This window comes from Trachurus japonicus, chromosome 22, assembly GCF_045865225.1.
Source record: "Trachurus japonicus isolate A0001 chromosome 22, Traja_1.0".
Lineage (NCBI taxonomy): Eukaryota > Metazoa > Chordata > Actinopteri > Carangiformes > Carangidae > Trachurus > Trachurus japonicus.
This window is the reverse complement of record NC_140928.1, coordinates 352,159-366,055: the sequence shown is the minus strand read 5'-3', so window position 1 is coordinate 366,055 and position 13,897 is coordinate 352,159. Positions and strand designations below refer to the sequence as shown.

Genomic DNA, 13,897 nt, shown 5'->3' with positions numbered 1-13,897 from the left:
TTACTGAACCTGTCGTCAGGTTTCCATGGAGACGGCCGGCGACTGATGTTTGTGTGAAGTTTTATTTTTAAGTTTCATCGAGTTTCTAATAAAACTGTTGTGGAGACGAACGGAGAGAGTGTGTGAGCTCTCTGACACACACACACACACACACACACACACACACACACACTACCAACACACACACACACACGGTCACGTTCCTTATCTCAGTGTTGCCACGGCAGCAGCAGCAGCGGTCCATTATTCGTAGCTCCGCCCACATGATCTTCCTGACTTCCTGTCATTCTTCAGACATTTCCTCCAGGAAGCATCTGGGTTGCCGTGACAACAGACGACCCTCCGTGCCCATTGTTTGGTCAGATACAAGAACGTTGTGTGTCTGTGTGTGTGTGTGTGTGTGTGTGTGTGTGTGTGTGTGTGTCTGTGTGTGTGTTGAAACCAAAGAAGTGAAGAGAGTTGTTGAAGCTGTTGAACTCGTTTCAAGACGTCTGTTTGTCTCGTGTCTGAACGTGTCACTGACGATGACGATGATGATGGTGATGATGATGGTGATGACGATGAAGATGGTGATGATGATGGTGATGACGATGAAGATGAAGATGAAGATGAAGATGAAGTTGCCGTGTGAACAGACCCAGATTCTTGTCTGTGAAGTTTCCTCTCAGAGTTTCTCAGGAGGAAACGCAGCTCGCCGTATCACCGCTAACACACTTCCTGTCCAGGAGGGGGCCTAGTGGGGGGGGGCGGGGGGGTTGGGAGGGGGCCTGGGGGGGGTCGGGGGGGTCGGGTGGTTGGGGGGGGGCTAAGTGGGCGGTGGTGATGTCATCAGAGATAAACCAGCAGAGACTGGACGGAGCAGAGCGTCGTGAAGGGACAGAAGACGGAGCAACGACCACCGGACCCCGAGGAGAAAGACAAGATGAAGGTAAAGAACAAACTCCTCATGTGACCTGTTGATCGGCCAATCACAGCCAACGACCGGTCAATGATCAATGATCAATCACCGACTCTTAGAAAACTTAGTCCAGTGGTTTTGTACAACACAACTAACTAACCTCCAGGTAACTAACCAGCACCTGGGCCCAGTGGTCTGACAGGACCCTGGTTGGACTGGACCACATCATCCTCAGGGCCCAGTTGTTCAAAAGGTTTAATCTGGATCAAAATTATCCGGATTTTGAAATCTCCTTTTGTTGCTATCCAGGATCACGTAATCTGTTTTACTTTTATCCCAGTTGTTCAAAGCAAAGTAGGATTGGATCAGTCTGATCCAAATCCAAATTTTCAAGATTACCAAATCTGGATAATGAGTCTCTAGATGTGACTGTACATCACACTGAAGGCTGATTGGTCTGTTAACAACAGGTAGAACAGCAGCATGAGGTCTCTCAAAGTGTGTTTATTTGAAAACGGAGTGTATATTGTTTTCTGTGCTCTTTGTTGTTTCTTCAATGTCTTTTAAACAGCCAGACTCCATCTGGTTGGGCTGGTAAAATACATTGAAAAGAGCAAATATACAGTACATTAGTGAAATTGTGAATATTTCCCCATGTGTTTCAAATTCAAACTTCAAAATTCAAACTTCAAATTTCATTAAATTCAGTTTTGGGAAAAGTTTTTCAGTTGTAGAATATTCAAAAGTTACTGGATCACGTGATCTCATCCGACCTCAGAATCCAGTCTTGGTTTTGATCTGGATCAAACCCTCAGTTTGTGTTGTTCAAAACTTTTTAGTGGGCTCGGGAAAACTTTGATCCAAAAAAACAGGATTATTCTGATCCCAGCAGTTTGATGGATTCAGGAACAACATGGGATTTAAATTATATTCAAACTGGTCAAATAAACAATATTTATAATGTAGTGTGTATATAAACATTTATTGATTTATATTTTGCACCTAATTTTTAAACCAAAACAGTGATTAGTAAATAAAGTTAACTTTTGAATATTCTACAACTGAAAAACTTTTACCCAAACTGAATTTAATGTGATATCCTTGAAGAGTTTGGATCTGGATCAGACTGATCCAATCCTACTTTGCTTTGAACAAAGTTAAGACGGATTACGTGATCCTGGATAGAAAAAAAAAGGAATATTTCAAAATCTGGATAATTTTGATCCAGATTAAAACTTTTGAACAATTTGTCCAGTCTTCAGGATTCAGTTGTTCTAAAGGTTTTTAATCTGGATCAAAATTATCCAGATTTTGAAAAATCCCTTCTTTTTTTTTCTCCATCCAGGATCATGAATCCATCTTTACTTTTATCCAGTTGTTCAGAGCAAAGTCCAAACTGTTGTAGATGACCAGGTCCAGATACTGAATGCTCTAGATGTGACTGTGTGTCAGACTGAAGCTGATTGGTCCGTTACCAACAGAGCAGCAGCATGGAGACACTCACTGTGTTTATTTTAAAATGGGATGTTTGTGTTGTTTTCTGAGCTGTTTCTGTTTCTTCTGTGTCTTCTAAACATCCAGACCTGACGTATGACAACGACAGAACATTATACAGTCAAATATATTGTGAATAATTTTCCATGTGTTTCAAAATCAAACCTCAAAATAATCAAAAGTTAACTTTATTTACTTTAAAATTTAAAAAACAGGTGCAAAATATCAATGTAAATATATTTGACCAGTTTGAATTGAATGTAAATGACATTGGACCTCATTTATCAAACGTGCGCACACCCCCCCAAAAAAAATGGGTGTGGGGGAGAGTGGGGTAATTTGTGCCAAGGGGCAAGTAGTGCCACCCCTGTTATCTAGAAAACCGCAGAAGTTGGTCATGTGACCACATGTTTTTGAAGAAGCATCCATTCCACTCATCCTGTAAAGAAAGGAGACACACGACTTGAGAAAGTAAAATTTCTATGATCAAGGTTTTTTGATTGCTGTGTTTGAACAATTATAGACAACTTTGAAAACAGTTGTTTTAGTGCTTTAGTGAGCTACACCATGAGTCTACACAGTTAGCATGATGCTAGCTCAAAACAGCAACCGTCAGCTCAGCCAGAGTGATCATTCTGCTGCCAAGCTTTGTTTTCCAAAACGTCTTCTCAAAACTAATAACAAGCTGATGTTGTGTGTGCTTTGTTTTTAATCTCCATGGTTTCTTCTATGGTTTCTCTGTTACGTCATTTCCTGTCTTCATGTGTCAGATTACTGGCACCAGACTAGTGCCACCCAATATGAAGGAGACTTAAAACCAAGACTGGACTACATGATCCAATCTGATCTCAGAATCCATTTTTAGTTTTGAAACAACCCATTTTCAAGATTTGATCCAATCCGTCCCTGGATCCAGTTCTAGAAATCCAACCCTCCTTGACTCCAGATAAGAGGCTGCATTTGGGTTTTTCAAAAGTAAAGGCAGAAATCTGGATCAACTTGATGCCAAATCTCAGGATCATTTGGATATTATTACTCAAGATGTTCTTCTCAGATTGGGTTGGGACCGCCAATTTTGAAACTTCTTATTGGCTACACCTTTTTCTTTAGTAGCTACACATTTTCAAAATACATACTGAAAATGTCCCCGGTGTACATTTAAGAAATCAGATCACCCTACAGAAGATGCACCAACAAAACAGCTAAACATAGGTACGCTCCCGGTACCTATGTACCCGGGTCCTAAAGGACCCTCTTTTTGAAAAAGGGTCCTATGTTCCCTCTTTTTCCCAAAAAGGGTCCTATGTTCCCCCTTTTTCCCAAAAAGGGTGCTATGTTCCCTGTTTTTCCCCAAAAAGGGTCCTATGTTCCCCCTTTTTCCCAAAAAGGGTCCTATGTTCCCTGTTTTCCCCAAAAAGGGTCCTATGTTCCCTGTTTTTCCCAAAAAGGGTCCTATGTTCCCCTTTTCCCCCAAAAGGGTCCTATGTTCCCCCTTTTTCTCAAAAAGGGTCCTATGTTCCCCTTTTCCCCCCAAAAGGGTCCTATGTTCCCTGTTTTCCTCAAAAAGGGTCCTATGTTCCCCTTTTTCCCCCCAAAAGGGTCCTATGTTCCTTGTTTTCCCCAAAAAGGGTCCTATGTTCCCCCTTTTCCCCCAAAAAGGGTCCTATGTTCCCCGTTTTCCCCAAAAAGGGTCCTATGTTCCCTGTTTTCCTCAAAAAGGGTCCTATGTTCCCCTTTTTCCCCCTAAAAGGGTCCTATGTTCCTTGTTTTCCCCAAAAAGGGTCCTATGTTCCCCCTTTTCCCCCAAAAAGGGTCCTATGTTCCCCGTTTTCCCCAAAAAGGGTCCTATGTTCCCATTTTCCCCAAAAAGGGTCCTATGTTCCCCCTTTTCCCCCAAAAAGGGTCCTATGTTCCCCGTTTTCCCCAAAAAGGGTCCTATGTTCCCCGTTTTCCCCAAAAAGGGTCCTATGTTCCCCTTTTCCCCCAAAAAGGGTCCTATGTTCCCTGTTTTCCCCAAAAAGGGTCCTATGTTCCCCCTTTTCCCCAAAAAGGGTCCTATGTCCCCCTTTTCCCAAAAAGGGTCCCCTTTTTCCCCAAAAAGGGTCCTATGTTCCCCCCTTTTTCCCCAAAAAGGGTCCTATGTTCCCCCCTTTTCGCCAAAAAGGGTCCTATGTTCCCCCCTTTTTCCCAAAAAGGGTCCTATGTTCCCCTTTTCCCCCCAAAAGGGTCCTATGTTCCCCCTTTTTCCCAAAAAGGGTCCTATGTTCCCCCTTTTTCCCAAAAAGGGTCCCCTTTTTCCCCAAAAAGGGTCCCATGTTCCCCCCTTTTTCCCAAAAAGGGTCCTATGTTCCCCCCTTTTCCCCAAAAAGAGTCCTATGTTCCCCCTTTTTCCCCAAAAAGGGTCCTATGTTCCTCCCTTTTCCCCAATAAGAGTCCTATGTTCCCCCTTTTTCCCCAAAAAGAGTCCTATGTTCCCCCTTTTTCCCAAAAAGGGTCCTATGTTCCCCCCTTTTCCCCAAAAAGGGTCCTATGTTCCCCCTTTTTCCCAAAAAGGGTCCTATGTTCCCCCTTTTTCCCAAAAAGGGTATGTTCCCCGTTTTTCCCCAAAAAGGGTCCTATGTTCCCCCTTTTCCCCAAAAAGAGTCCTATGTTCCCCCTTTTCCCCAAAAAGGGTCCTATGTCCCCCCTTTTCCCCAAAAAGGGTCCTATGTTCCCCCTTTTCCCCAAAAAGGGTCCTATGTTCCCCCTTTTTCCCCCAAAAGGATCCTATGTTCCCCCTTTTTCCCAAAAAGGGTCCTATGTTCCCTGTTTTTCCCCAAAAGGATCCTATGTTCCCCCCTTTTCCCCAAAAAGAGTCCTATGTTCCCCCTTTTTCCCAAAAAGGGTCCTATGTTCCCCCCTTTTTCCCCAAAAAGGGTCCTATGTTCCCCCTTTTCCCCAAAAAGGGTCCTATCTTCCCCCTTTTTCCCCAAAAAGGGTTCTATGTTCTCCCTTTTTCCCAAAAAGGGTCCTATGTTCCCCCTTTTTCCCAAAAAGGGTCCTATGTTCCCTGGTCGCAATACTGGGGAACATAGGACCCTTTTACTGAAAAAGGGTCCTATTTATGAGATTTGGAAATCTGTATCCGGTCAGATCAGGAGATCTGATCCACCCTGCCAATGTTTTGAAATACGTGGTGTCGAGTTGTGATAACAAAAACCGTCATGTCAAAGCTCTTCTCCTCCTCTTTCATTTTGACAGAGGGACATCATCTCCAGGGGGCGGGACACAGGGAAGACGGCGTTGTGGCTCAGCTGCTGTTGGATTGTCGTCCTGTTCGGGGGCGGAGTCTCTGCTCATTCGGCCTCTACGCCAACTTACACCATCAACCACAACATGGCCACGTTTGAAGACGCCATGAAGACCTGCAGCCTCACCACCCTCGGCACCGAGCAGGAGATCGCCAAAGTCCTGGAGCTGGTCGCCGCGTGGGCGCCGGCTCAGAGCAACAGCACCTTCTGGGTGGGGCTGAGGAAAGGCAAGAAGGACTGCATCGTCCCTGAGCGGCCACTCAAGGGCTTCAAGTGGGTGCAGGGCGGCGGCGAGGAGCAGCAGCAGCCCGAGTACACCTGGCTGCAGGAGCCAGAGTACACCTGCACAACGGTCCGCTGCGCCGTCCTGCAGGTGCAGCTGGATCGGTCAGCCGTGAAGAGGTGGGGCCTGATCTCAGTCAGATGCGCCAACACCTATATGTCCATCTGCAAGACAAGCAGCACCAGGGCACCTGCTGCACAAGAACCTGTTGCACCTGAACTACCTAAACTTGCTGCACCTGAACTACCTAAACCAGTTGCAACTGAACTACCTAAACCAGTTGCAACTGAACTACCTAAACCTGCTGCACCTGAACTACCTAAACCTGCTGCACCTGAACTACCTAAACCAGTTGCAACTGAACTACCTAAGCCAGTTGCAACTGAACTACCTAAACCTGCTGCACCTGAACTACCTAAACCTGCTGCACCTGAACTACCTAAACCTGCTGCACCTGAACTACCTAAACCTGCTGCACCTGAACTACCTAAACTTGCTGCACCTGAACTACCTAAACCTGCTGCATCTGAACCAGTTGCACCAGAACTACCTAAACCTGCTGCATCTGAACCAGTTGCAACTGAAATACCTGTTGCACCTGAGGCTAGACCGCCCGTGGCGCCCGGCCCGTGTCAGTTCCCGTCTGTACATAAGGCTGTCCGCGCCTTCACTCCGTCCAGCAACCAGAGCCTGATCGATGTGGAGTGCTGGTCGAGCGTAAAGGTGAAGCTGTTCTGCTGGGGCCGTCCCGCCGTGTGGCGTCTGCTCGACCGCTCCCCCGCCAACCTCTCGTCCATCTGCCAGCGCTGCGGCGGCGGCTTCCAGAAGGACACCTTGGGGAACTGCGTGGACGTGGACGAGTGCGGCGGCGGCGGCGGCGGCGGCGGCGGCTGCAGACACGGCTGCGTGAACACGGTCGGCTCCTTCAGCTGCGTCTGCTCCGACCAGGACGGGAAACGCCACGACGAGGGCTCGCCGGCGTGCGTGGAAACCATGGTGACCGCCAAGAGCGGCTCGCTGTCGCACATCCTGATCCCGGTCCTGGTCGCCGTGGCGGCGCTGGTGGTGCTGGTGGTGGTTGTCGCGGTGACGGTGAAGTGCTGCTTGATCAGGAGAACAAAAAGACGCGACTCAAAGGACAAAGAGAAGATGGAGATGTAGAGTCTGATTGGTCCAGACCATGTGACTGTGATGATGTCTGTAGAGTCTGATTGGTCCAGACCATGTGACTGTGATGATGTCTGTAGAGTCTGATTGGTCCAGACCATGTGACTGTGATGATGTCTGTAGTGGAAATTCTTAGCTGTTTGCTGTTGGTGAATAATGAAATGGAGACCTTCTGCCGGCCGACATTGTTTTTATTTCCTTGCAAAGAAAGGTCAATCCTCACCCAAGCGGTGATGGCAAAGAAAAGAGGAGTGGGGAGACCTAACATTTACACCTGAGGAATGCCCCCCCTATGGTGTTTCACACCCCTCTGTCTGCTGCGGGGGGGTATTTCACACCTGGGGCATCCTGCTGGGTAACAAACAAAAGGAGATCTTGGAAAGTAGGGTGTAGGAACGTCTCAAGTGATTAAAACAAAGGAATATTCAGATTTACCATTACATGTCACAGGAAGTTTGGTTTTATGTTTTTATATAAATGTGGAGTATAAACTTGGTTCGTCTTCTTTCCCCCTGAGGCCAATGAAACGCCAATCGAACTGGACTGATTGATTATTGATTGATGGGATGAAAGACTCAGAGTGAACTGACTAGGAAACTATTTATAGATGAAAATGAAAAAAAATACATAAAAAGATAAACCAAAAGGCTTGAATTAGAATATTAAAATCAACGTTGACTTAAGGCCCCCACATACTCGGCCGTACATGACTCAACAACGTTAATAAATGTTTATAACAACGTTAATAAATGTTTATAACAACGTTAATAAATGTTTATAACAACGTTAATAAATGTGTTTATGAGTCGTCAAATCTGATGCTGAGATTTATTTTCTTTGATCATAAAGATTTGTGTTTTTTGAAACCAGGAACGGACTCTGTACCTCAGGAAACTGATTTGTAAACACACTCAGACCAGAGAAACCACACACACACACACACACACACACACACACACACTCCTTCCTGTGGTGACTGGACTTCCTGTGTTCAGTCGGTGCTGTTCAGCGTGCGACCACCAGGAGGCTCCACTGCTCTGATTGGCTGTGGACAGGAACTGAGCTTCATCTCATCCTCCTTTAAACACACAACACTGTTGGTCTGACTGAGAAACATTCACAACTAATCCAATCAAACTAAATGTGTGAACAACCAATCACACAGTCTGACATGTCGGGCATGTAAACATGTTCATGTTTGAAATAACTCACCATTAAATAAAAGTAAAATATACTGTAGTTGAAGCTACTACTAATTCAGCTCCATCAGATTGGCTGCACTTGTTTTACTTTCATATACTGCAAATGTAGGTCATTATTTATATTATTATTATTATTATTATAGAGTTGTATTTATTCACTCAGATATCTGCATCTATATTTGCCTGTGAGCTCCAAGCAAACAAGATTCAATCTCAGTCAATATTGATCCATGACTTTCCATGTTGTATCAGTGCAGTTGTAACTACACTACAACTAAAACTAGAGAAGCCATGAGACGCACACGGAGACCGACCGGGGTTCAAACCCAGGACTTTCAGATTTCAGATTTTTTTTTTTTTTTTTTTTTTAAATGGGAACAGTAGCTACATATTAATGAACACTTGTGTAAATATGTGGGATTGTTGCCAAGTGGCTCATTTCCATCCCCAGTCCCATTGGCAGGTTGATGTTAGACTAAACTTCCTTTTAAAAAATCATGTTAAAATGTTATCAAAAAAAATTAAATATCACCTTTGCAACTTCAAGCAAATCAGAGAATCGTTGTCAGAAGCAGCTGCTCTGATGTTTCTGCACTCTATGATATTTTCTCATTTAAGCTCCGGTATCACCAGCTGGTCCATGACCGGCTCTACTATCCTGAAACCAGTTGAGCTTCTGTAGAAAAAAGCACTCAAAATCTTAGACAAAAAAACGTTTTCTTACCATCATTGTAACATTCTAGTGAAATATAATTTGCTGAGTTTTCCTAATTTCTGTAAATTCTCCTCTGTATGCTTAATATATAAAGTACTTCATGGCCTGGCGCCATCTCCACTTAAAGAGTTTATTGCATTTAAACAAACGAGGACCACCAGATCAATTACTAATAGAGACTGTGTGGTTCCATACAGGAAAACCTCTTTCAGTCAAAATGCCCTGTCAATCTGGAACACACTACCCTTACCCATAAAGGAATGCCCTACTCTGACTACTTGAAGGTGTGGCTTAGAGCCAACCAAACCTGTAATCACCTTTAATGTCCTATAACTGCATGCTTCTAATGTACTGCTCTGTCTTAACAGCTATATTAGTACTAGTAATGTGTTGTAATATTGTATGTGTTTATGCTATTTCCTACTTAAAATGTATTCTAACCTTTTGTACTGTGTTGTAACACCAACCTGCCTAGAGGACTCCAGATGGAAATTAGCTCTCGGGCTACAATCTGGCACATTTACAGCTACTACGGTACATGTTTTATTAATGTGCATTGTCCTGACTTCTAAATAAATAAATTACAAATTACATAAAAACAATGAAGAGGCAGGACTACGACAATAGAACAATGCATCATGATAACACTTTGACATCTGACACAAACATACTGTATATGACATGAACTACATACGTATAATAATTGGCCGAAAAAGTATTAAGGGGACCAACTGATTACAGAACAGTTATAAAGTGCTACAGTGCTAATTAAAGTGCTGTTTGTTAAAGTGACGAGAGCAAGATTACATTAGTCTGAGTGCACAATGCCCCAATAAAGTGCAGGATTGACTTTACTTTACTTTATTAGTTTATTTGGGTGGGACAGTGCACATTAATGAACATATAAAAACATGTAAATGTTCTGGATTATAGCAGCAGCTGCTCATTTCCATCCAGAGTCCCAAAACATAAAAACAATACAGTGACAGAAAAACACAGTATTATAAATGACATAACAATGCAGACAACAAGGACAAAACAAAACAACTTCAACTGCTCTATGCCCATAGCACACGACGCACATGCAGATGTGTGTCTAATATTGCACTAAATTTGTATACATACATGTATTATGTACACACTATTGTATGGAATTGAAAATACATAAGTATATGTATATACAATATACAAAAAAAGAAATAAAAATACAGAGTGGTTCCCCATACAATACAATACAATAAGACAGGATTATGATCACAGATCTGATTTTCCAATAGCCATGTCTTGGGAAGTTTAGTGAAAGAGGTGAGAGTTGGAGTTCATATATAGTGCAGGTCTGGGATGCATGGAAACAGAATACAGCTTGACCAGATGCAGTAGGCTACTGTAGGCTACAACACCGTACAACACAGTACAACACCGTACAACACAGTACAACACAGTACAACACCGTACTGTTCTTGAATTTCCCTGCTAGGGATGAATAAAGTATTCTCTATCTATCTCTATCTACAACACCGTACAACACCGTGGCCTCTGCAGCTCTGGTTGCTCTGTTCACCAGCTGGATCATGACATTTCTAGATCAACACAGCATCAACAGATTTGACTGTGTTGTCATGATGTAATCACTCAGGTTTCTTCAGTATCACAGTGATGGTTCAAGCAGCCTAACGACCTAATGCAGGTCGAACACAGACTAACTCCTCCCACTCCTCCACCTGGAGAGGAGCGTTACCTGACTGCTGCTCTCATCATCATCAGCTGTTTGTTTCTTCCTCCTCTTCTCATTCCCAGAGGGAGAACTCCTCTTCATCGTTTTAACTCCTCTTCATCGTTTTAACTCCTCTTCATCGTTTTAACTCCTCTTCATCGTGGTGTTTTAACGGCGTCTAACCAGGCTGATACGGACGGTCCTGTTGGTGAACAGAGGTCAGAGGTCAGAGGTCAGCTGTGTAACAGGTGACCTCCAGGTGACCTCACTCACCTGCAGCAGGATGACTGACAGCAGAGCATGCTGGGAAACCGCTCCCTGTGTGTGTGTGTGTGTGTGTGTGTGAGTGACACCCTGTTATTAAAGTCATGTTGACGTTTGTTTCTGCACTGAACTCTTCAACTCTGTTTCATCACTTCAGCCCTCAACACACACACACACATTATACACACACACACACACACACACACACACACACACACATATATATATATAATACACACACACACACTCACACACACACACACACACACACACACACACACACTACACACTAGTGACCAGCAGAGGGCGCCACAGTGACAGTGACTCTCTCCTGCAGGAGGGAAGTGTGTTATTAATGTGTTTTATTCATTGTTATTTAGGACAGAAACCAACATTATTATAGATCCTAACCGGTCTATACCGGTCTATACCGGTCTATACCAGTCTATACTGGTCTATACTGGTCTATACCGGTCTATACCGGTCTATACCAGTCTATACTGGTCTATACCGGTCTATACCGGTCTATACCGGTCTATACCGGTCTATACTGGTCTATACTGGTCTATACCGGTCTATACCGGTCTATACCGGTCTATACTGGTCTATACCGGTCTATACCGGTCTATACTGGTCTATACTGGTCTATACTGGTCTATACCGGTCTATACTGGTCTATACTGGTCTATACTACCGGTCTATACCGGTCGATACTGGTCTATACTGGTCTATTCCTGTCTATACCGGTCTATACCAGTCTATACCAGTCGATACTGGTCTATACTGGTCTATTCCTGTCTATACCGGTCTATACCAGTCTATACTGGTCTATATGAGCTTTATTTCAGAAAGAAGTTGTTTCAGTTCCATATTTAGTCACTTATTGGAACAACTTCATAAACAACCTGGACTGGAAGAAGATCTGGAACTCACCAGCTACAGTAGATACATGATCAATAATAAAGTAGAAGAAGTATTATATCAGAATTTAACCCTCTAAAGTCTTTTTTTTCTCCACAACGTTTTAAAAATGTCACCGGTACTAGTTGCTCTTCTTGTCTGGGATGCCCTGAAGACGTCTTTCATTTGTTCTGGTCTTGACCTTTACCCACCGGTCTCTGTGTAGAGTCTGTACGTTCATGTCCTTCTGCTGAGCCAGAGGTTTCCTTTGGTAAATGGAAACACAGTGAAGCCAAACAGACAATATGACATCATTAATTTCATTATCCTTTTAGACAAACGGCACATTCATAAATGTCGATACACAAATCAAAATCCTTCTTTTCTTACATTTAAGAACGAAGTCAAACATTAAAACTATTGAAACATCTAATAACATAAAAACTATCAAGACCTTTAATCTATGTACAATGTCTTTATAATGCAGTCTGGAACAAAGGTCTTCATGTAGTATAGCTAGTCTTTGTTGCTGTGTTGAATTGTATTGTTTTGCACAATTCTGTGTGGTTGTATGATCTCCAAATAGCCCCTAAGTACTTTAATTGCAGTAGAAGACTCTCTGCACTCCTCCCGTTAGCAACGCCAGCCCATAATAGCCCTGCCCAGAGATTTACAACATACAGTGTTGTGAACAGACCCAAAGAAACGGCCTATTTTCACGGCCTAAAAGAGGTTTTACCTGAAAAAAAATACACAGTTCCATTGTTCACTATAATATAATTTTTTGCAGGAAAAACACAGTTTTTATTTGGACCGAACCACCTGCTGATCGGCGGGCGCTAACCCTGGGCGGAGGGATACGTGAGTTGGTTAGGTCCAAATAAAAACTGTGTTTTTCCTGTAAAAAATTATATTATAGTGAACAATGGAACTGTGTATTTTTTTTCAGGTAAAACCTCTTTTAGGCCGTGAAAATAGGCCGTTTCTTTGGGTCTGTTCACAACACTGTATGTTGTAAATCTCTGGGCAGGGCTATTATGGGCTGGCGTTGCTAACGGGAGGAGTGCAGAGAGTCTTCTACTGCAATTAAAGTACTTAGGGGCTTTATTATTTAATTTCATGAGTATCAGTCACCATGGAAATTCTACTCAGTTTGACTTTTACATAATTATCAATATTTTTATTATCTATTCAACCATTTATTTTAACTTTCAGACCTCTGACGCTGTCATAAGAATATGGAATCACCTTGCCGACAGCTTCTCTGTTCATGCTGTTCCTATTTTTGGCCTTTTCTACTTTTTTACTCAGATATGGAACAAAAGAATTTAAAGCTTTGAACAAGAATAATTCTGTAAGTGTGTTTAAGTATGAAAAGCTTGAAATATCAATAAAGACATTTGTTCAAAAAAAAAAAAAAGTACTTTTATTATTTGGAGATCATACAACCACACTTTAAAAAAAATGATACTATCCCTTTAATAAAGTTTTGTTAAAAAAAGAAAAGAAAAGTAGGCCTATGTTTTATTAATGACAGGACCAGGACCAGGACCAGGACCAGGACTAGAGACCAGGACCAGGACCAGGACCAGGACCAGGACCAGGACCAGAGACCAGGACCAGGACCAGGACCAGGACCAGGTTCATTTCCTGTCTCCTGGAGTCAGTGAGTCTGGCTGTGAGGTCACAGTGAGGTCACAGTGAGGTCACAGTGATGTCACAGTGACAGGTGATCATTATCACAGGAGCTTTTACCTGTCGGTTCAGCTGAAGCCCCGCCCCCTGTCAGCTGAAGCCCCGCCCCCTGTCAGCTGAAGCCCCGCCCCCTTTGTCTTGTTTTTTTAATGTGAATAAAAATGAATGAATGAACTGGGTCCATGAGACCTGAGTCCTGGTAGAACCGGTCCTGGTGGATCAAGGACCAGAACTTCATCTGGTCCCTGGTCTTTGATCAGGTCTCTCCTTCTAAA

General features: G+C 43.3%; 1 protein-coding gene across 1 annotated transcript; it reads left to right on the top strand.

Moving 5' to 3' along the window:
- The first annotated feature begins 833 nt into the window (after positions 1–833).
- clec14a (C-type lectin domain containing 14A) lies at positions 834–7,814 on the top strand. Its single transcript, XM_085767965.1, has 3 exons — positions 834–928; positions 5,633–7,161; positions 7,650–7,814. Exons 1-2 carry the CDS (start codon positions 923–925, stop codon positions 7,124–7,126), a joined length of 1,500 nt encoding a protein of 499 aa, XP_085624091.1. The 5' UTR covers positions 834–922; the 3' UTR covers positions 7,127–7,161; positions 7,650–7,814.
- Positions 7,815–13,897: the final 6,083 nt, after the last annotated feature.